The sequence below is a fragment of the Epinephelus lanceolatus genome, chromosome 1 (assembly GCF_041903045.1).
Source record: "Epinephelus lanceolatus isolate andai-2023 chromosome 1, ASM4190304v1, whole genome shotgun sequence".
Lineage (NCBI taxonomy): Eukaryota > Metazoa > Chordata > Actinopteri > Perciformes > Serranidae > Epinephelus > Epinephelus lanceolatus.
Genome location: NC_135734.1, coordinates 42,702,101 through 42,725,065, shown reverse-complemented (window position 1 = coordinate 42,725,065; position 22,965 = coordinate 42,702,101). Strand labels below are relative to the sequence as shown.

Genomic DNA, 22,965 nt, shown 5'->3' with positions numbered 1-22,965 from the left:
CTTTTGACGCAAAGGAGCAGCGGCCCTACTCCGAGCTCCCTCTGGATGTCTGAGCTCCCTACCCTAGCCCTATAGATACTTTCATTTCTCACCTGCAGTTTAAAGGTCCAGTGTGTAGTTGGATTTAGCGGCATCTAGTGGTGAGGTCGCAGAACTGAAACTGCTTCTTGTGCCAGGCTTTTAGGAGAACTATAGTGGCTGACAGATGCAAGCAGCCCTATCTATAGAGTGCCCCAGGGTTGATGTTTTTCTGAAGACTGACACTGAGGTCAGCTTTGCACTGGTTCCCTCATCAAAAAGCCTATAACATTTCTCAACTGGATTTTGGATTATTGCAGAAAATAAAGATACATGTTTGGTTCAGCAAGATCATCACTACAAATGAACAAATGTATATCCAGAGAAGCTTATCTGTGAGTCCCAGGTGAGCTTCTCTGGAAATACAGATATGGATATAAACAGCTCATTCTGAGATAATAAAAACACAACAATTCTTAGTTTCTGGTGATTATACACCAATGAAATAGTTGAAATAGTGAAAGTGGGCTTGTAGCTATGGGGTACTTACCTATAGATTGTATATTACAAACAGCAGATGTCAGTCAGCACACCCCCCAGTTTGGAGAACCAAGCTGGAGTTTGACATGGATGCTAAGCAAACTACTGCTGTGGAGTGGTTCAGCAATAAAATGTATTTTAGCCACCTAAAAAAAGTCCCATCTAAAGTGATGACTGATTTCCAACAGGAAAATAAGGCTGTTATATCACTCTCTTCAAAGCCAGACTCCATTGACAAAAACAGTGATTTAACATCGCAGAACACAGGAGCTGCTGGTGTATCATGGCCTGGAGCAGTCAGTTAGTTTGTGTTATTGTGTGACTTTGGCTCTTAAAAGGGTTAGTCTGGATTCACCAAAGTCACACAATGACACGAACAAACGAACCAATCAGAGCAGCGGTAGATTAGCAGCTCCCGTGTTCAGCAAGCTAAAATTACTGTTATTCTCAATGGAGCCTGGTGGCTTTGACGAGAGCATAGATGAGGCCATTAATGGCTTCATCAAAATGGGCTGTCTGACAGGAAGGTAAACTGATCATGATATTTCAGGTTGGACTTTTTTAGGTGGCTAAAATAGGCCTACGTTTTGTTGCTGACCCCTATCCACAGCAGTAGATTGTTTCGCATCTGTGTTGGACTCCTGCCTGCTTCTCCAAACTGGGGGTGTACTAACTGACTATATTATTATTCTATTCTATTATATGTACAGTAATATACTATGGATAAGTGGACCATACAACACCACTTCAAAAAAATATGAGCTATCCCTTTAAGCATCTACTCGTGTTGTCTCACGCTCGCCTGTGAGACAGTGCTCAGGACAAAAAGGCTCCAATCATTTGTTTGTGGCTGCACTGCGCATGCGTGCTTCACTCAGAGCCAAACTACAGCGACGCAGTTTCAACTTTTGAACTTTATTTCTTAAATGAAAGTGTCGCACGCAACTCCTGAAGTTCACCGAGGACTGTTGACGTTTAACGGGGACCTGAACACCAGAGTCGGGTCAGGAAATAAGGGATTAAAGGACTTTTGTTGAAGCAGGAAGATAATGGTCGCTGGAGGACTCGAATAACGTGAGTGTCATTATGTTGAGTTATAAACCGAGTTTATGTCGATGTGACTGTTCACATGATGTTTCCTCCGTCTAGCAGCTGTGTGGTTCAAACCGTAAAACCGTTAACGTTAATACTGGTGTGTGAATGCTAATGTTAGCTAACGTTAGCTAGTTAACCGTTAGCTTTAATCTTATAAACGTATTTACCCATAGTCGATAACCAATTAGCTTCATGTTACTGTTTGTTTACTGTATAACTGTGCATGTATATAAGATGTAGGCCGTTATGTGTGTCGTTTAGTGTCTGATATTCTCTCAAGTTGTTAATAATTATTGTGCGAGACTTGTTAATTTGGGTTTTGAAAAAGCGTAAGTTGTAGTATCTGTCAGTGTGTGTGTGTGTGTCAGTTTGTTTCCTCTCACCGACAGTTACTATGATACAGCTAATTTTATCACCCTTTTTCTGACGTTCTCTGTTTCGCTTCCTCAGTGAGAGCACTGGCACTTCTCTAAACTGGTTTTTGCTGTACCATGGTATTTTTATCACTTCAAGTTAATGTGTAAAAGTCCCAGGTGGAGCTGCAGGTTAATTTAGTCTCTCAGAGTCACATGACCTGATCTCAGAGGAATTAATTGCTTTTATTAGGTGAGGGAGGAAATGGATACAGCTTAGTTTGTGTTGCAATATCATAACCTCACACAGTGCCAAATATCGATTTTTTTATTATTATTTAAATTGTTAATCTGCCAAATGCAGATTAAAATTTTGATAGCCAACTAGAATACTCAAATCAATTGCTTCTTCAGTTCACTAGATGTATTTAATAGGGGTGTAAGGATACATCGATCCACATCGATACATCGATTCACTGATTAACGATCCGATTATATCGATGCAAAATGAAAACATCGATCCATATCGTCATCTTAAAGATACACATTTATTTTGAAATTCACATAGCACGTCTGTGTCACCATTTCTGGGCAAGCGCGCCTCCGCTTAAACAACAAACAGAGCTCAGAAATAAAATGGTCAAATCATATTCTAGTTGTTTTTGTGAGTTGATGTAAATGATTGTGTTAGATGGACATATGATATCGCGTCATATCGATTGCAGGCTCCTGAATCGAATTGAATCAAAATCGTATCGTGACAGACTTTGTGATATCGGCAAACATCGTATCGTCATCCAAACAAATTGATATAATATCGTATCGTGATGAAGCTGGTGATTTACACCCCTAGTATTTAAATGGAGAAAAACAGATGAGATGAACAGACTGAAAACTTAATCTGATAATATAAAAACAGATGCTGACAAAGTTTTCCTTTGGGGACATAATTTACTGGTGTAAAAAGGTAATAAACTGCAGTATATTGCAACATATTTAAAATTGCAATAGTGATATTATTGTATAATGGAGCCTCTGGTGATTCCCACCCCTGCTGCTATTTATTAGTCTAACTCAAGGGTTCTCAAATGGTGTGCTGTGATGCCAATCCAGATATGCCGTGGGATTTTGTGATAACCACACATTATTAGACAGTATCAGGAAAGCCTCCTGTCTTATTTTTTATTGTCTCATGTCGTGATAAGAGTGATAACACACGTTATAGAAGCTACCTTGCACAGATATAATACAGGTGTGCCTTGAGAGCTGGGCTTGCCCTTTGGTGTGCCTTGGGCACAAACAGTGTGAAATCACTGGTTTAATGTGTATAGGTTTTACTCATTTTCCAAAACCTGTTTTTTTTTTACTGATGTTCTGTGACAGATCAGGATATCAAACTGCCCTAAAGGCACCATAATGCCTCCCCAACCTTTATATTCTTTAAATTATAGGCCCTTAATTCACAAATCTGCAGACTGTTTTCTCTATCAGTCAACTAACTACTGCAATTAACACACTGCATTTGTCTATTAAAGCCAGAAAATAGTAAAACATGTCCATCAAAGTTCCCTAGAGTTTAAGATGATATCCTGAAATGTGTCAATTAATAGTTCAAAACTCAAAGACATTAACTCTACAAAAACATATAAAAACATTAAGCCAGCATTTGCCAATTAACTAATAAATTAAATATCAACTGTGTCAATGCATTAATGTTTGTATTACTGTTTGTGTGTTTTCTACAGGACAGAGTAAACCAGCAACACACACACACACACACACACACACACAGTGAGGAGATCATGTGGTGGTTCCAGCAGGGTCTGTGTTTCCTGCCTGCAGCGCTGGTCATCTGGACGACAGCGTCCTTCGTGTTCGCTTACATCACAGCGGTGGTGCTGAGACATGTGGATCCTCTGGTGCCTTACATCAGGTCTGAGTCTGTTTTTTTCCATATGCTCACAGTCACCAATTAGAAGACAACTCACTTAGCCAGCAAACCCATAGGTATTCCTACCACTGAACTATCTGATTGTGTCACCTCACCCCTGATCTGCAAAGCACTCACAGTCACTCACATCCCAGATCATCCACTGCACCAGTTCCTTATCCCCCTTCACTCTGGACTCAAGCAAGAGCATTGTTCCCACAGCCATATGTGTCTGTTTGTCTAAATAGGTCAACCTTCTGTTTAATGACCTTTGTTGTGTATTGCAGTGACACAGGAGCGATGGCACCTGAGAGGTGTATATTTGGCATCATGCTGGATGTGTCAGCCTTTTTAGGTAACACACACACACACAGACTCTATGTGGAACTACATTGTGTAAAACAGTCTAATGATGATATGGTTTACCTCCTTGTCTTTATTTACTGAATTCGAAGGTTATAGCCAACATGTTTGAGTTTGTTTATTTTGATTGATTGATTGTGTGTGTGTGTTGTGTTTGCAGGTATGGCCACAGTGTACGTGCGTTACAAACAGGTGGAGGCTCTGATAGATGAAGGCGAGCTCAAACTGAACAGACTGAACCGCTTCGGGCTGGTGTTTGGCTTGATCAGCTCCTTTGGGATGTGTGTGGTCGCCAACTTCCAGGTGAGTGCTGCCGGTCCTGGATCAGTTCACACCTGCACAGTGTGTGAAGTGTTGATCATGTCAGCAGTAAACCTGTGTGTGTGTGTGTGTGTGTGTGTGTGTGTGTGTATCTGTGTGTGTGAGAGCAGAAGACCACGCTGTTCTCGATGCACCTGGTGGGCGCGGTGCTGACCTTCGGGGTTGGGGCTCTCCACATCCTGGTTCAGACGCTGCTCTCGCTCCTCATGCAGCCTCACATCCACAGTAAGACCATCTTCCTGGTCCGCCTCGGCATCGGAGTCTGGACCTTGAGCAGCATCATCAGTAGTATCCTTTAACACAGTTTTTTCTCTGTTATCATGGAAGACAAACTGGTCCTGGAGGTATGATATTTACTGAGTGTGTACGAAGTCACTGGGAAGATGCACCTGGACTCCCAACTGTCCTTATATGTGAAGAGTAATTCTACAGTCCCATTGTTTATGCACAGTGCTTAATACAGTGCTTAAGCTTAATAGCACTGTTGGAACTAATTTTGGGGGTCAAATATAAATTGAATAATAAAAAATACTAACTGAATGCTGAAATTACTATTCAAATGTCAGCAATCAGCATTTATGCACAGGGGTGAAGTTTAGTACTTGCCCAGGGGAACTAAACTCTGTGTTTGGGGAAGTGGAGTGCCTCATGAAGTTGTCCAATTTAGAAAATGAAGATTAAATGTGATGTTTCATAACATTATCTGAAAATTAACTGTGTACTGTATCGCTGAAGTGTAGCTTTTCCAGCTGAGCCTCACCACCAAGCATTGAACAGAACTGATGAAAAACATCTAACATACTGGACACCGTAGAAGTTAACTGATGTCATATAAGACATAAAGTTACTATCTCTGGGATGCTGCATGTGAGAGACTTTATTTTGCCCAGAAGCTAACCTTCATTGTGCCGTTCCAATGAAGGCTCTGGTGCGATCACATCCCTTTCAGGAGCTTTGTAGAGTAAATGAATCTATAACAGTACCGTATATAACGATTGTCCTCTGTGATTATTTATTCATTTTCCAATGTTGAAAACAGTTGTCGTAAGCCGTCAACTTGATTTTCTTGTATATAAGATAAGGTAGAACTTAATTTATACTGATGGAAATTGTTGAAAATAGAGAGCTTACAGTTGCTGGCTGCTGCTCGTGTGGTGCTGAAACTGGTAATATAATCATGTTATATGATTTGGAAGATACCAACCTGAATATTAAATGTTGTGAAATAGATATGGCAGCAAATCATGCATGTTGGATATTTTGACTCACAACATCATCTGCATATTGAAACACTTTCCTGTTGTATTTATGTCACGTATTCAAACAGTGATCTGTGATCCTTAACAGCGTCCTGTCAGTGTTCATATCATCAGTCATTATGTACAGCAGCCTTCCAGGAGTGGACGTACCTAAAAAACTGCACTGGATCCCTGGAGAGACGGTCAGTTTTGCAGCATTAGAGCTGCAATTCTTTTTTTAATACCTGTGTTGATATGATCCAAGTTTCAGTACCGACACTAAAATGAATGTTTCTAGCTGCTCAGATGTTAAAATGTTTTCTAAACACAAACAGCTATACAGCAACTTTGTCTGAACAAAGTTATGTCACATTTTCATTGGTAACGCAGCTCTTTGCAGCATCACATTGATGTTTGTGTCTTTTTCAGGGTTACACGGCTCACATTATCAGCACTGTGTCTGAGTGGTCTCTGGCTCTCTCCTTCATCAGCTTCTTCCTCACCTACATCAGAGACTTTCAGGTAATCCGTCTCATCTTTTCACCCACACAGCTGCTGCTGAAGGTTGAGTCCATTTTGTTCTGTTCATATCTACTGCAAAGGATCAAGGCTGCATAGAAAATGTTCTGATTCACCCCTATAGAGGAAATTCAGTTTGTCCAGATACATAACTGTGTTGTGTGCATGTTATGGCTTGAGGGAATAGTTCAGCACTGTGGGAAATTACTTATTTTCATGTAGAGAGTCAAATGAGAGGATCAATACCACATTCATGTCTGCACAGTAAAGCTTCAGTTATGCCTCTGCTCTGGGCTGTTAGCAAGCTACAAGCTCTGAGGCTGAAAAATTAAGCTTTGGGCAGAGCCACGCCAGCTGTTTCCCCTGCCTCCAGTCTTTATGCTAAGCTACTTGTCTGAACATCTCATTATCCAAAACAAAGACAGTAAGACTCCCTAAATGTTGAGCTGTTCCTTTAAAGGGATAGTGCACCCAAAAATGAAAATTCAGCCATTATCTACTCACCCTCATGCTGAGGAAGGCTCTGGTGAAGTTTTAGAGTCCTCACATCCCTTGCGGAGATCGGCGGGGGGAGCGGCTAGCACACCTAATGGCTGACGGCGCCCCAGACTTACGTCCAAGAACACAAAATTGAAACCACAAAATATCTCCAACATGCCCATCCGTAGTGATCCAAGTGTGCTGCAGCCCCGACATAAAAAGTTGTTTCGAAAAACGTCATATGAACTCTGTTTTTAGCTTCACTGTAGCCTGTAGCTCTGACTGCTTCTCTGTGCTCCGCGCTCACATGTGCGTGCTCAGGGTGATCGGTGATCTCTGAAGAGCAGCAGTCTCGTCAGTACTGATGTCCAGATTCTCAAGTGCAGGCATCGCCAATTCCCAGTCTGAGCAGCAAAGACTTTCCTCATCCATTGGCACTGCTTTGCATTTGAAACAACTACACCACCAGGTTTCCAGTGCTCGACTCCGGTATTCTGCGGCTGGCTGAGGCTCATGAGCTGCGGCAGCTGCTTCGTCCAGTAGCCTGAGTTCCGTCCGTATACTCGGGCTCAAACAAATAGGGCTCAACAAAGAAATGCTGTTCCTCAAAATGCTGTCTTCAGACATGTTGGGCTGTCCTTTGCTAAAAGACCGTAGTGCAAATTATCTTTTAGCTACTGTGGTTACCGTTGTCTCTCCCTGCGGTGCACGTGTCACGTGATGTAAACACGGGTGAGCAAAGCTCATGCTTTCGCTGGTCTCGCGCAAGCGAGCACACGTGAGCGCGGAGCACAGAGAAGCAGTCAGAGCTACAGGCTACAGTGAGGCTAAAAACAGAGTTCATATGATGTTTTTCAAAACAACTTTTTATGTCGGGGCTGCAGCACACTTGGATCACTACGGATGAGCAGCATGGAGATACTTTGTGGATTCAATTCTGTGTTCTTGGACGTTAGTCTGGGGCGCCGTCAGCCATTAGATGTGCTAGCCGTTCCCCCCGCCGATCTCCGCAAGGGATCTGAGGACTCTAAAACTTCACCAGAGCCTTCCTCAGCATGAGAGTGAGTAGATAATGGCTGAATTTTCGGTTTTGGGTGCACTATCCCTTTAAGGTCTTATTAAAGGTCTGTGTCGACAAACAGAAAATATGTCCTAACTTTGTATGCTGTTTCTTTCTCTTTCTTTCTATAAAGAAAATAACTTTGCGAGCAGAGGCAGATTTGCAGAGCAGCCACCTGTACGACAACTGGCCACCCGGTGGCATCACAGCATCAAATCACAACCATGACGCCTTGGAATCGTCTCCACTGCTGGCAGGAGGAACATGACCGGCTGCAGAGCATCTCACTGCTTTTAAACAAATTTTCACTTTTTCTAAACACGTTTAAAGGCTTTTTATAAGGACTTTTTTAAAGCTGGTGTGGTGGCTCTGAAAGGGTCAGTACATCCAAAAACATACTCTCTCTTCCCTCTAGTGGCATCTGTCAAGTCAAGTAGTTTGAGTTTTTATGTGTCTGTCCAAGTTTGGAGATTTCTGCCTCCACCCCAGTAGCTTCTTTGCATATGATGTCATATGTCAGTGCACTGTCCAGATGGAGGGCAGGCAACTGAAGGCAAAGACTACCAACACTGTGCAAATGCTTATGATCTGCACTGTTTATGGCTGATCCAATCAATCAGATCAGGACAAAACAAAGGCTACTTTTAGTCTTTAAAATAGTAGGACATACAGGTGAGAATTAGAAGAAAATACCAAAAAGTCCCAGAGAAACAGCGGCAAATGGGGGATCAAAAACTTTTGTCTTCAGTCTGGAGGAGCAGTCAACTTATTTCAAATGTAAACATTAAAGCATGTTAAATGTGTCATGTTGGATGCAGTTAGAAAATGTTGTGACACCCTCTCCGTGTTTTTAGCCACGACCCAGATTTTTAACAGCGTTTCACCAGACCTCTAGAAACAGTTGACCGAGCAGGTAGAAAATAGTTGCTAAAGTTAGCTATTATTAGCCAATAACGTTGGCTAGTAACGTTAGCTTGACAGCGACGCATCCATGTCCAGAGTTGAAATGTAAAAGACAGTTATACTCAAAACACATTTACTCACCCTGTACTGTTAGTAACGTTTGGAGGTGTGGAGGACGAGGTCATTTGTAATGTCGACCCTTCACCCTTCCAACATGACAACTGAAATATTCAACATTAACATTTCTTTCAGTAACAGAGTTCCTGATACTCTGGATACCGCACAGAGCAAACGGGAGACAAACCAAACTAACTGACTGGAGAGATAATACGAAGGGGAAGAGACAGATTTGCTGTTTGTTTTTTTTTGTTTTTTTTTTTTGTTATAATTGGGTGAAATGAGCCTTTAAACCCAAATATGAGGCTTTGCACTTGTCCATCAAACTGCATCAGTCCATTTCAGTGACTGTTCACTTCAGTGCTGCACTTTATGTCATTTATACTTACTGTTTAAAAAAGAGTGTGTTTTACTTTCAGGTGTAAGTTATGCTTCCTCTCCCCTCACGTGTCGGTGAAGCCCACTGAGTCATATGGTAGAAAAGAACATTTGTTCAAAAAAGAATGATGATGAAATGGGCTCGCCGATTTAAACTGGCAGAGGAGAGAATATTTGTAGGAGCGCTGAGTGTCAGTTTATATATGTATCTGTATCTATGCATATAGGACAGGTTGTGATTTTAACTAATTGTCTGACATGAGTTACCAATCTGGGTTTTATATTAGTTGCATTCCATTTGTTTATTTTAAAGGTGTTTTCAGTAAATACTACTGATTATTACAGTATACATATATTTACTGTTTTTACTGTAAAAGCCATATTCATACTGCAGATGCATTATTCCCTTTAAGCAATGTGCACAGTTTTCTTTAGAAACTGAATTACTGCTGTGCTCACCTGTAGGTGACGCTGGTTGGCGGGTTTATAAATGTTCTGACAGTAACTGAACAGCTTCTGCTGGAGAATCAGCAGCCTGATGAACGTCAGATTGTGGTAACATGCTGCAGTATGCCACCAGAATATTTAAATATTTTGATATATTAAGTTAAATAAGTATTAAGTTAATATATTAGTATTACAAATTGGTTCAGTTTGTATTTAAATAATACATAAATTCACTTAACACAATTATTCTGATGACACACTCCAGACTCCACAGTACCTGCTGTCGATTAACTGAGAACATAAATAATAATAAATAAGAAGAGAAATAAACATTAATATTTAAGCAGATACAAAGCTACTGAACTTCCAACCCTGAGTTTCAACTGTACCTTGTATTGTTGGTGTGATGTTCATGTTAAGATTAATAAAGATATATCTCTTTGTAGCTCCTATGGTCACAGTTTCTCTGCTTCAGTCTGAAGTTTTTATATTCTTTAAACATCTAATTTCGGTGAGTTAGAGAGTAGCTGGTAACGAAAGTGGAACATTCAGTACCTAGATAGACAGACATTTTATATTTTAGTGGAGTTCAGACCAAAGCTAAAAGGAGACCAACAACTTAAGGAGGTAATAATCCTTCAGAGGTTGTTTTCAACTTGTTCTGCTGCCCCCAAATTCCTAAAACCTCAGTTATTGCAGCTTTGATTTAAAAACTATTAATATAACTGTCACATTAGGTTGAAGTTGACATTTACTCCCAGCTCTCTAACAGGTCGAGGTTCTTCCGCCACCAGTTTGTCATCGGCTGTTCTCTGATCAGCTGCTTCCAACAGGTCAGTATGTGGGTGTTACACTTATGCGACAATGCCATTGGCCACCGTGGGTTGTTGGGCTGGTGTTAGCAGTGGTAACCACTGTATGAGTGCAGTGCATAGCGGTGGTGATTAGATAGCTAGTGGGACACACACACGGACTCCCATGCGCTAATGTGCACGTGTGGTTGGGCCATTCACAACAACAAAGAACAGAGAAGCTCAGATTACAACGCACACACAGAGGGAGCGTGATGTCATCCTCTTCTCAGGACACCATTACTCCACTATATCTTTACATAGCTAATAATTAATGCTGTGAATGTTGTATAATGGTCCTTTAAAGCTACAAAAGGTAACTTTAAAAATAATATATAACTTTTTGTCAATATTGCTTGAACTATCACTACATCCTAACGGTAGTGCATGAGGCAGAAGATCATGTTCTTCCTCATCTTAGTGCATCTAATGGCATTTGCAGGAATCTCTCGGCAGGTATCATGGAGGGAAAAAAAACACAGAGAGCTGTAGTTGGTAACTTAAAATAACCTTCTGTCATATTTGCTTAAACTGTCACTAAATCCACACAGCTCTACATTACACAAATAATCTGTGCTAGAGAATCCTTGGCTCTGATTGGTTGTTTTTCTTTAGCCATGGTGGATTCTAGGTAGTGACATTAGAAGAACTATGAGGAGGAGGAGCATGAGTTTTTCTGTCTCATATTATTATTTTCAATAATTATTTTTATAAAAGTTACCAACTACAACTTTAAGTAATTCTGAGAGTAAAATTTACCAACTGGTGAACACAACAGATTTTTGATTTTTCTCTCACTCATGAGGTCATTTGTAAAACGACACCCTGCTCATTAAATCACTGAAACTCAAATTTTCAACCACTTTACTTCAAACCACTTACGACACCACTTAAACTTATAAAATATAATAAATAAAAATCCCACACAGATGGAAGCAAATACATGACAAGTTTTAATTTTCCCATAAAACTGACATTTCTATGCAAAGCGAACATTTCAAAACTTTCACTTCCAAATTGTTCTCAAGCGCCCCCAACTGGTGATGTGTGGAAATTATGAATTTTTGAGAGGCTCAAACAAAATGGAGGAGTTTCAAACATTGAAACTCAGATCTGACATTAACTTTGGCAAACTGGTTCAAACTAATTCCAACTTTCTAAACGACCCATCAAAACCCTGTTTATGCACAAAACATATCGTCCACTGCTCTGTGGATTTTGGGATGCTTTAAAGAAATAAAAATCACAGAATCTGTTGAAGATGATTTGATGTGAACTGTCCGCTCTCGGCACCGATAATCACAAATGATCAAAGTCTAATAAAATTACAACACATTAAAATATTAATGGCTTGAACTTATATACATACAATCATAACAATAAATAACAACTCTGAAATTAAAGAAGCAGCTTCGTCTGATCCAGATAAGCGACATGAAGAATGAATATATAACTAAAGTCTTTTTGTAGGTTAGAGGTTTAACTGGTTGTTAAAGGGTCACTTCACCCAAATTACAAAAACAGTCTTTCTAGTATCGTCTCTCCAGTCAGATACACATATGGTTTTGAGATATTTGTCTAGGATTTCTGCTTCCACATCAATGCCGTGCGAGCAAAGTAACACAACTTTAGAACTGAAGAAACTCAAATGTTAAATTAAGAAAGAGCAACATGTTATTCAGAAACAGTGTCCGCAAGAAAATATTGATACACTTGAGTATCCTGATATTATGTTTTGTGATAATGTACAGATTCTCAAAAACGCTGCCAATTTTTTTATTGTTTACAAATTTTAATTCTCTTAATTTGTTTACATTAAGAATCTGAAGCGCTTTACTTTTAATTTTGTCTTTTGATAGCGGCAAATGTTCAATACGTTGCTCAGGGCGGCACAAACATTAGTGCTATTATGCTGAATGGTACAGGGACTGTGATAAATACAAATACAGATCCCACTGTTCAGACTATATTAAAAAAAAGTGCTTGTTTTTTAAGCATATGATTATATTTGTTAAGAAATTATAATTGTAATTGTTCAGAAATCACAATATTGTAACCCCTGTATCGTAATTCATATCGCATTGCCAGATTCTTAACCTAGTGAGGATGTGTTCCAGCTTTGAATGGCTTTAAAATCAAATCACAATTAAAAGACTGCAGTTTTTAAAAGGTCTGGTGTGTCTGATTTAGTGACATCTAGTGGTGAGGCTGTAGATTGCAACTAACTGAAGTTCCTATGTGCCAAGTGTGTAGAACTACGGTGACGAACCCTAAAATGCAAATGTCCCTCTCTAGAGCCAGCGTTTGATTCTCATTGCTCATTCTAAGGTATGAGAACAGAATTCTTCCTCTAGTTTCAGGTGATTATAAACTATCGAAAATAGTTACAAATATTATATTCCATTTTTGCAATATATATTCCTGCTGAGTTTAACTTTAACTTAGATTATTAATGTCTCACCAAACTGCGAAATATTCATTTAAAGGGTCTGTCTCCGACCTTCAACTTAGCTGTTAAATATACTCAGCTGTAGTTCCTTATATTGATGCCAAATCGAAATTCTCAGCTGATGCTTGTATATTTAAAAGCTGGCACAGAGTGAGCAGTATTTAAAATGTCACCGTTAAAATAAATACACATAAAGCTACTTTTGAATGTCACAATTGTTTTTGTAAATTATTGGGTAGCAGTGTCAACAGTAAGGCTAATGTAAAATCTCAATGAGTTAAATGTGTGATTTATATTTTTATATATTATTTTATTTTACATGCTGAAAAAAGTTTAAGTTTGGTACAGGCCTAAATACTAACAGTATTAGTACAGTCACAGAAAACTTCCAATTAAGTTCCAGTGTGAACTGTTAACAGTAGGGCTGTCCCCTGAAAGTTGGAGATTCGAATCATCAATCGGAGACCCCGCGGTCGACGGAGACGGCTTCAAGTCAAGCTGTCGTTCTTGTTTTTTGGCTTTCATACTACTCTTTGATACAGAGAGATGCGGACATGATGTAGCAGCCCTACCCAACCAACTACGACACAGTCTATGGTCTTTGATTGGTACTGAGTGTCGCCAAAAATGAATGCACATTTCCGATCCGTTGTTAGTGCAGCGAGCTTGTTTACTATATTATGATGAATGCCGCTGTCACTCTGAGTGTCCTACTGAGTACGTTTACTCAACTTTAGAACTTTATGTAAAAAACAAAAAAAAGAATTCTCAAATATTTGTATTAAACAAGCAAATCTGATTCGACAGCCCTAGCTGACAGTGTGTTCTAATTACCACCGCACAGAAGATTGTTGTTTTTGTAAGTTGGATGAACTGACCCTTTAACATCGAGAAAAGAACCAGATAAAGAGCAGAAGAGTTGAAGCTGCAGGTGTGTCTCAGAAATACAGGAGGTAGTGAACATCCAGCAAGTCCAGACACCATTAAATTCCTAAAGAGTTCCCAGAATGCACTGCAAAAAGAAGTGAGTGCTCACTGACTGGAGCTCCCTGTGATCCTAAACTTAGTTTGGTTATAAGATTGATTAAATGCGAGTAGATTATGCACCATGTGAGTGTACAGTAATTATAACAGCTGCAGGTTCCCTGATGATCACACTGAAAGTTGTTTGTCTTCAGTCGGGAAGAAGGAGGAAGGTTAACTTAAAGTTTGACATGCTGCTTGACGAAGACTTGTTATTCTACTTGCGTCAACATGTACAGCTGCAAACATTTTACCCAGCTAGAAGACATTTTACTGACTCTGGTCCAAAAAAGAGACGGTGTCCCTGCTGAAAATGAGCACAACACCAGAGATGTGGGCCGTGATTCACACGTCTGGAACCAGCGTGACACCGACGTACTCGACAGTGTTTCACTACCTTCTGACAGAGAGAGACACCCAGTGACTTCGTGAATTTATTTGTTCTTTTAATTGCTATAGATCTGCTTGAAGCTATGGCACAAGCACAGCACATCCAGAACATCTGAGAGCTGCTTAAAGACTCCGCTGTTTTACACAAGGACAAAGTCACAAAGTCACTTCTCCATCCTCTGACCTCCACCTTTAAAACCTGCAGGAGGATCCCTTTATTCCAAACTGAAGTCACGTGTGCAGTGGTTTCCACTTCTCTGACGATTACTGGACGGAGGGAGGCATCAGAAAAAAGGCCGGAGGGTTATAAGGCATCAGTGTGGCAGGGCCACAGAAAGGCTGACGAGCTCCGCAAATTGGACATTCACAGCCGATCTGCACGTCCTGAACTTTGTCCTCCTTCACTTCACTACACCTGAAGGTTTAAAAGGCCGATCCGTCACAGATGATGTTCTGGCCTTGACCGGGGAACAGCTCCATCTGCCAGTACCGAGGGTCGGCGTACACTACAAAAGGTCAAAGGTCAGAGGGAACAAACATCAGCTGAGTGTTCAGACAGCCTCACGTGACGTTCAGCTGTTTGATTTTAAACATTAGGGAAACAGATACAGACTGTGAGGTACAGTTTAAGCAGCTGCTAACTGCAAACAGCCAATGTGGCTATTTACACCCAGGTGTGTGTTCCTGGCTGTCGAAAAAAACATTAACACAAATACAGCTATTCTGCTAAAGTTTATATACACATTGTGCATTCAGCCGCTTTATACATCCTTGAAACTAAAAGCTCAGGGAATATCCCCATTTGGCTAGTACTCTCCTAATTATGATCTCTTTGTTCTAATCCTAACTGCTTCTAACTGTAACGTGTCAATGTGACAAGTACTAGCAAATTACAGGATCCATAAAAACTTGTTGTAGAGATGAGTGTAAATAGCCAAATAGCTGCAGTGTGACTATTCTCACCCAAGTTTAAAGAGAAGCTAATTTATAGACGCTATTTATCTATTTTAATATTCATTATTTCATTTTTTTATTTATTTTTTTATTTTTATTTATTTTATCATTCTATTTATTTTATTGTATTTTAATTATTTTATTATCTATCTTATTATTTTATTAGATGCTATTTATATTATTATATATATATTATTATTTACTATTTTTATTATTTTTATTTATTTCATTCTTATTATTTTATTATCTAAGACTTTACTTGTATATTTTATTGGGCAAAATATCTTTATAAATTGTATAAAAGACCTTAGGTGTCTGCTGTTGTAATCCAACTGTAATTTACTAAATATCTGTTTTTGTAAAGCCCTTTTTTAAAATAATGTACCAATATAATAACTATGTTATGTATTCAGCGGCAGTGCAAAATGTTGTAATAATTGTATGAAAATCCTTGAGCGTTAGTAATTCACTAATTGTTTGCTAAATAACTGCACATAAGATAATTATTGTTGTGAGGAAAAAGAACACCTTCAGGGGCTCCAAGTCAAACACACACTGCACACAAAACAATGATTACCATCATTCATATACTCATTTACTCTTTGGGAAGTGGAAAGTAATCTGTTGTTTTCTACAGAGCCCGGAGTGGATTTTTTTTATTGTGTGACACAAGACCAAAGTTTATTCGTACAGTGTGAAGTTTTCATTTTGTTACATTAAATGTGTTATATTAAAAACAGGTGCGGCAGGTGTTACCCATGTCTCCAGGTGTCAGCCACAGGTTGAAGGAGCTGCAGTGTTTCTGACAGCGCTGAACAGGCAGAACTCGGACGGTCGGTAAACCCTCGCCCACCACCAACCAGCCAAACACCCCGACACCCTGAAACACAGACCCACGAGTCAAAGTTAGAGACTGAGAGTTCGTTTGTGGTCAGTCCTGTCAGTACCAATAATACTGTATTCCTGTTAAGTCTCTTAGTGTGGATGTTTGGACACCGTGAACTTACCTTACTCTGGGAGTTTGTGCTGTGGGTGACGAGGCAGCGCTGCACGATGGTCCCAGCACTGTCCAGCAGCGGGCAGAGCTCAGCCTTTGGGAAGAGCCACCTCAGCACCTTCTCCCTGGTCCCAGAGCTGAACCTCCTGCACCGACAACATAACACACACCAACAATCACCAGTCACTATCGTGTCTGATGTCATCAAAGATTTACTCCACATAGTCTCTCTAACAGGAGATATAGACAGGGACAAATTTCCACACATCTTTTACACAGACTACTCTCTCCCACTGTGATTAAAAAGCAGGTCAGGTCCGAGTCCCTCAGAGCCGAGTGGACAAGTGGAGACATCTACTTTGAACAGAAATGTGTACCAGAGCAGTGTGAAGTTGGCGGGTCCTTGGGGGAGTCCGAGGTTGTGGTTCTGCAGACCGTCGTCTTCCTCCAGCAGGATGGACATGGAGCCTGAATGGGCCAAGTAGAGCTCCTCAAGCTGCTGCCGCTGGACGCTGAGAGACTCCCCACCCTGCAGACACCAGTGTGAACGAACAAAACATTTCTCCCACATTACTGCTCAATGGAACTGCAACAATTAATAGAAATAGATTGGCCCTGAACTATTAAATTAATCTGCAACTGATTTGATGATTGATTAATCAGTTTGAGTATTTCTTAAAGAAAAAAAGGGTCAAAATTATCAGATTCCAGCCTCTAAAATTTTAATATTTAATGGTTTCTTCACTCCTTTATGGCAGTTAACTAAATATATTTGGACTGTAGAGAAAAAGAGACATTTAAGGACGTCATCTTGGGCTTGACACTGATCGACATTTGTTTCCATTTTGTGACATTTTAAAGACCAATCAACTGATCCGATTAACTGAGAAAATAATCAACAAATTATTCAACAATGAATAACAGTTAGTTGCAGCCCTACTGCTCAACATCATGTCACTGTCGTCTGATAACAGTGCAAACATATTTGAAAATTCTAGTAATAATTAAACTGTGATCACAATAATCAACTGTGATGATTTTTTTTTGTAACTTCCAAGACTTACCAAGTTTATTTTCTAAAGAAATGCAGTGAAACAAACAACACACTTATAACAATCTCATGTGCCACACTTAGAATGCTGGATTTGAGACATAGACTGGTTTGGTTTGAACTCTGACCTTCAGCAAGACCAGCTGCGGCCCCCGTCTCAGAGTCACCGTCCCTCTGAGGCTCTCTGGGACTTCAAGCACCGAGGAGATCTCTGCACAGCCCGAGCAGTTGACCAGATTTTGCCTGAGAGAGCCGGCACTCCACCATTCGTGGAAACCTGCAGCACACACAGTAAATTATGTTTTTTTTAATCCTTTAGAACAGATATGGAGTACTTTCTCATTAAAAAACGTGTTGGTGTGTACACGTGTGTCCTCATGCTTCAGACCTTGCAGGTTGTACTTCTTAGCGATGGGCAGGGACAGCAGGCGGACGTGGCTGAGCGGGGACGACCAGTTGTAGCAGCCCAGGTTGACCAGACCCAGCTGGGTGGCACTCTGAGGGTAGGTGAAAGCCAGCACCACCACCAGCAGGAAGCCCACTGCCACCACAAACTGCAGAGACAACATGGACATTAACAACACTGAGAGTTGTGTCCCTCCTCAGGACACACAGAGAACATGAAAAAACCTTCCGAGGTCTTAGCTGTGTAATATTTGTGTTGGCAGGTCTGACCTTTATGGTGGCTCTCAGGATGGGGAACTGGGGAGGTTCTCTCCTGGGCTCGTTGGTCTCCAGAACCTGCTTGATGAACCTCTCGATCTCCCTCTCCGACATGCCATAGCGGTAGCCTGATTGGCGGAGGATGTCAATGCTCTCGGACAGTTTGTCGTAGATACACGGCTCGCTCATCGTCGTTCCCATGACGGCAGCACTGACTGTGGCTTCTCGGTCAAACTTGTCGATCTTCAGCTGCTGTGAGCTCCAGGAGCATGATGTCACCTGAGAAGACATGCAAAACATGAGCTGCCACTTCATAAACCAGCTAGCTTCGTAACTTAGATGACTTAGGGGTGTTGATGTTATTTAAATTATTCTAACCAATCTAAACATGGTTGCAGTGCTGTGAGTCTCAATGTGTGCTAAACGCCACTCATACAAACAGGTTTGTTCTCAAGCAGCACGTTTGATTTATCAAAGAGAATGTGTGGCATTCACTGATAGCCAGAATGTTTGTACAAAAGGAATTCACATGTGGTCCAGACCTGTTGTATGAGTCATGCACTGATACCTCCATCCCAAAGGCTATGACATGTGGTGTCCCACAAGGGAGTGTTTTGGGTCCACTGTTGTTTTTAGCATACATTAATGATCTGAACTCGGCATGTGCATGTGATTTATTTTTATATGCAGACGATGCAGCATTGCTGGTATCTCATAAGAATAAAGCAACTGTAGAAGATAGACTAAGCGCGGAGATTCAAAAAGTAGCGGGGTGGCTCTCCGATAATAGGCTTTCTCTTCACCTTGGAAAGACTGAGTCCATTCTCTTCGGAACTAGACCCAAATTGAGAATTTCACCCAATTTTGAGGTAAAATTTGGGCAGTCAGTAATTACGGCAAAAACAAAAGTTTACTACCTTGGATTAGGGCTGCCACGATTAGTCAACTAATCGATGGCTAATCGACTATTAAAATAATCTGTGACTATTTTAGTAGTCGACTAATCGGTTTGAGTCATTTTTCATAGACAACTACTATAAAAGTACCCAAAATACTCTTATTGCAGCTTCTTACGTTCAGATATTGGCAGCTTTACACACTCTCCCGTGACAGTGAACTAAAACCCTTTGGCGTGAGTACGAAACAAGACATTAGATGACGTAATTTGGGGGTTTGGGTGAGACAGACCGTCATTTTTCAACATTTTAACACATTTTTCGATGAAATGATTAGTCGACTAATCGAAGAAATAATCGACAGATTAGTCGAAAATGAAAATAATCATTAGTGGCAGCCCTACCTTGGATGTGTTATAGATAATATTTTGTCAGGAGATGATATGGCCATGAAAGCACACAATAAGATTACCAACAGAACAAAATTTCTGGCAAGAAATGCAAATATACTGGATTCAGCAACTTTAAAAACCTTGGCTGGAGCATTAGTACTATGCCATTTTGACTATGCTACCACCTTCTGGTATAGTGGCACTGCACAGTCTCTTAAAAACAAACTGCAGACTGCTCAAAACAAGTTAATTAGAGTTGTTTTGAAGCTGCATCCCCGCACTCATTTGGATTCAGTCCATTTCAAAACAATTAATTTCTTAAATGTGGAAAAAAGGGTAGTGCAGATTAAAATGAGCATTGCCCACAAAATAGCTTTTAAAAATGCACCTCCCTACCTTGCTGACCTTTTTAATCCAGTGAGAGCTACACACTCTCACAATACCAGAGGCAGCCAAACAAATTTTGTACCCTTGAAATTTAAAACTAAGTTCGGGAAAAATACCTTTTCATACACTGCAGCTTGCCTGTGGTGTGATCTTCCCGTTTCTCTCAAATTAATCTCAAATGAAAGAAATTTTAAATTCAATCTTAGGAAATGGCTGACAAATTGAAGATTCTGTGCTTTCTGGTTCCAATAAAATAAAAAATAAAATAAAAAAAGTTTTAAGGGGGTTGTTTGTTTTTATCTATGCCACTCTTGCCTGTCATTGACACAACTGCCAGCTTTTATTGTCATCGAGGACCACAATGGAAATAAGCCTTTGGGCTTTATTGTGTATTTTAATCCTTGACGATTTTTAATTAATGTATATGAAACTGATCTGCAGTTACTCATGTATGTTTTTTCATTGTTGTCAAAATAAACCTACCTACCTACCTCCCTCTACAGTTTAACTGTACTTGGGGAAAAAAGCAAAATATATAACTAAAACAAATATACATTGTAGGGATTTGGTGGATATTGTTTTTACCAGATCATTAGCATTAAATGTTTGTTAAAACACCCTGCAATCATCAGTTTAGTGTTTGAGATAAAAGTAGGCATGCACGATATTGGATTTTTTGCCTATATCTGACATGCCGATACATAACAACTGATACTGATACTGATATCGATATATCCACTTTTTTTCCTACCTAATTTTAGTGATCATCAAGTCTCTTCTGTAGTGGAATTAACATCATATTATGCATATATACTCTTATCCTGATGGCCCACCAGCAGATGGAGACATGAAATACAAAACTTTTCAATGTATCTTTTATTTATTAATTGTGTAAGATAAGAAAAAGCATGTTGGCCGATTCTAATAGTTGATTTTAAAGCCAAAATCTGCCAACATCGATGACGTGCAGATATTATCGTGCGTCCCTGTATAAGAGAGACTTCATTAATGTTCATTTGGAGTGGGGAAAAATCGATTTAGCATAGTATTGTGATATTTTTGTGTGGCTATATCGTATCGTCACACAGTGCCAAGTATCAATTTTTTATTACATAAATTATCAATATTATAAATACAAATTAAACTTTAGGTAGCCTTCTAAGATAATATAATAAATTGCTTTTTCAATCCACGATATACATTTTAGTGCTGCTGCAAAACAAAATGGCTGAAGTCAGATGTCCAGACAGAAAACTTTATCTTATGAGATAAAACAGATGCTGACAAAGTTTTCATTTGGAGACATAATTTACAGTCGAAAAAAGGCAATAAATCACAATATCACAATACTCAGCATATCGGAACATATTGAAAATTGCAATAACATTGTATTGTGACTCAAGTATCGTGATAATATATCGTGGATCCTCTGTTGATTTCCACCCCTATTATCCATTGGTATACAGTACAATACTGTACAGTACAGTACATAGAGGAAATTGAGTTTCCCTGACTCACAGTGCAAAACAAAAAAGAATGAATGATGCAACTACAGAAACAGAATGGAGCTATGATGCAACTATCTGTGGGAGTGAAGCATTCAGACGACTCATACCTTGCAAAAACAGGTACAAACAAGTAGTGCATTAGTGTAAAAAACTACAGCTAACATGGCAACAAACATTAAATAATATAGGAGGATTTAAACACAGTCGACCTTTGTTTGTGCGACCGTGGACGTGGTAGAGGAGACAGTATGGTATACAGGTAGAGACAACGTGGGGCGCCTAAGTCTCTTAGGTTACAACTATAGTATAGTTACAACTATATAAGATAACTTCAGTGTTATCAGTACTCAGATCCTTTACTTTTAGTACAAGTACTAGTACTATAATCTAAAATTGCAACATTATAAGTAGGTAACAAATAAATAACAGTACAGAAGTATCAAAAGCAAAAGTGCTAATGATGCAGAATGGCTCATGTTAATGTAGAATATTATATAATTCTGTTTTTATCATGAACAAACACACCCGAAAGCATTTGAAGTTTGCATTTTGTAGTTTTCCAACGCCACATTTAGATACTTTACATGCTATTAGGTTAATAAATGTTAGTATTACAATGCTGCTATAATATGTAAGAACTGTGTATAAAGTAACTACACCTGTCAAATAAATGTAGTGGAGTAAGAAGTCCAATACTTCCTTCTCAAACGGAGTAGCGTAGAAGAATACAGTGGCATAAATGGTAATATTCAAGTAAAAAACAAGCACCTAAATACTGTCCTTGAGTTCAGTATCTGAGTAAATATAGGCTACTGTAGCTAGTTTACATTCCACCTCTGATACCATAATAAATACCATCAGTCCAGCTGCTGCATTTAAAACAATCACACATGTGTAACGTCGCCAAACACAGTGCCATGACACGATTTAATCTCCGTGATCATTAACGCTGTGTGCTTTAAAACTTAGTAACATACCAGCACAGGGATCAGCAGTGATCAACTGACAGCGACAACACTGACATGTTAGCTTGTTCCGGTTAGCTTCAGTTAACACCGTCACTTTACGTCGCTTAAAGAAAACAACAGCAGACTGACAGCCTCACCTCACAGTGACATCCACCGCCGTAGTCTGGGTCTCGTCTTTCTCACGCTACCTTCGAAAATAAATGTTTGTTTTTATAGCTTCCTAGTTAGGTGGCATGGCTACCACTAACAGCCCGGATACTGACTTCTTCTTCTTCGTCGTCGTCTTCTTTTTAGGTTTCAACGGCGGTTCATTGCCGTCACTTCTGTTTCGGAATGCGATTTAGAAATTATATCCTATTAATATATCATGTTTGACTGATAAAAACAAAGAAAATTGATCCATTTGACCCAGCTCATTACTGTTTTAATACTAAATAGTGGATACAATTTTCACCTAGCGTTTTACGAATTGGCGCATTACTGCCACCAGCTGGTGTGGAGTGTACATGACAGGCCGTTCAGGGGATTATTACAGGGGAACATCACCTAGATTAGAAGTTCAAATATGTTATTCCCATGGTTTAGGAAAGTTCAGTCTATGTTTGTGAACATGAGCTAATCTCTCTCAAAACCAGAAACCGGACAAGTTCGTCTCAAACTTGTGATGTCATAGG

General features: G+C 39.7%; 2 protein-coding genes across 2 annotated transcripts; one reads left to right on the top strand and one right to left on the bottom strand.

Annotated features, from left to right (window-relative positions):
• The first annotated feature begins 1,410 nt into the window (after positions 1-1,410).
• Positions 1,411-10,207, top strand: dram2b (DNA-damage regulated autophagy modulator 2b). Its single transcript, XM_033625642.2, has 8 exons — positions 1,411-1,632; positions 3,752-3,939; positions 4,224-4,291; positions 4,460-4,602; positions 4,731-4,908; positions 5,979-6,061; positions 6,288-6,380; positions 8,051-10,207. The coding sequence occupies exons 2-8, from the start codon at positions 3,809-3,811 to the stop codon at positions 8,183-8,185; spliced, it is 831 nt and encodes a 276-aa protein (XP_033481533.1). The 5' UTR covers positions 1,411-1,632; positions 3,752-3,808; the 3' UTR covers positions 8,186-10,207.
• Positions 10,208-11,545: 1,338 nt separating this feature from the next.
• Positions 11,546-22,582, bottom strand: c1h6orf89 (chromosome 1 C6orf89 homolog). The gene is made up of 8 exons (XM_033627266.2): positions 22,429-22,582; positions 18,153-18,419; positions 17,866-18,031; positions 17,606-17,754; positions 16,804-16,955; positions 16,437-16,572; positions 16,186-16,309; positions 11,546-14,981 (listed from the first exon to the last, which is right to left on the bottom strand). The coding sequence occupies exons 2-8, from the start codon at positions 18,339-18,341 to the stop codon at positions 14,899-14,901; spliced, it is 999 nt and encodes a 332-aa protein (XP_033483157.1). The 5' UTR covers positions 18,342-18,419; positions 22,429-22,582; the 3' UTR covers positions 11,546-14,898.
• Between the last annotated feature and the right edge of the window lie 383 nt (positions 22,583-22,965).

Excerpts from the sequence above, each read along its gene's own strand:
- c1h6orf89 (XM_033627266.2), bottom strand. The coding sequence starts at position 18,341 with ATGGGAACGACGATGAGCGAGCCGTGTATCTACGACAAACTGTCCGAG. Across the intron at positions 18,032-18,152 it reads TCCTGAGAGCCACCATAAAG|TTTGTGGTGGCAGTGGGCTT; the intron begins GTCAGACCTGCC and ends TTGTCTCTGCAG. Across the intron at positions 16,310-16,436 it reads GCACAAACTCCCAGAGTAAG|GGTGTCGGGGTGTTTGGCTG; the intron begins GTAAGTTCACGG and ends TCTGTGTTTCAG.
- dram2b (XM_033625642.2), top strand. The coding sequence starts at position 3,809 with ATGTGGTGGTTCCAGCAGGGTCTGTGTTTCCTGCCTGCAGCGCTGGTC. Across the intron at positions 3,940-4,223 it reads CCTCTGGTGCCTTACATCAG|TGACACAGGAGCGATGGCAC; the intron begins GTCTGAGTCTGT and ends TGTGTATTGCAG. Across the intron at positions 4,292-4,459 it reads GGATGTGTCAGCCTTTTTAG|GTATGGCCACAGTGTACGTG; the intron begins GTAACACACACA and ends TTGTGTTTGCAG.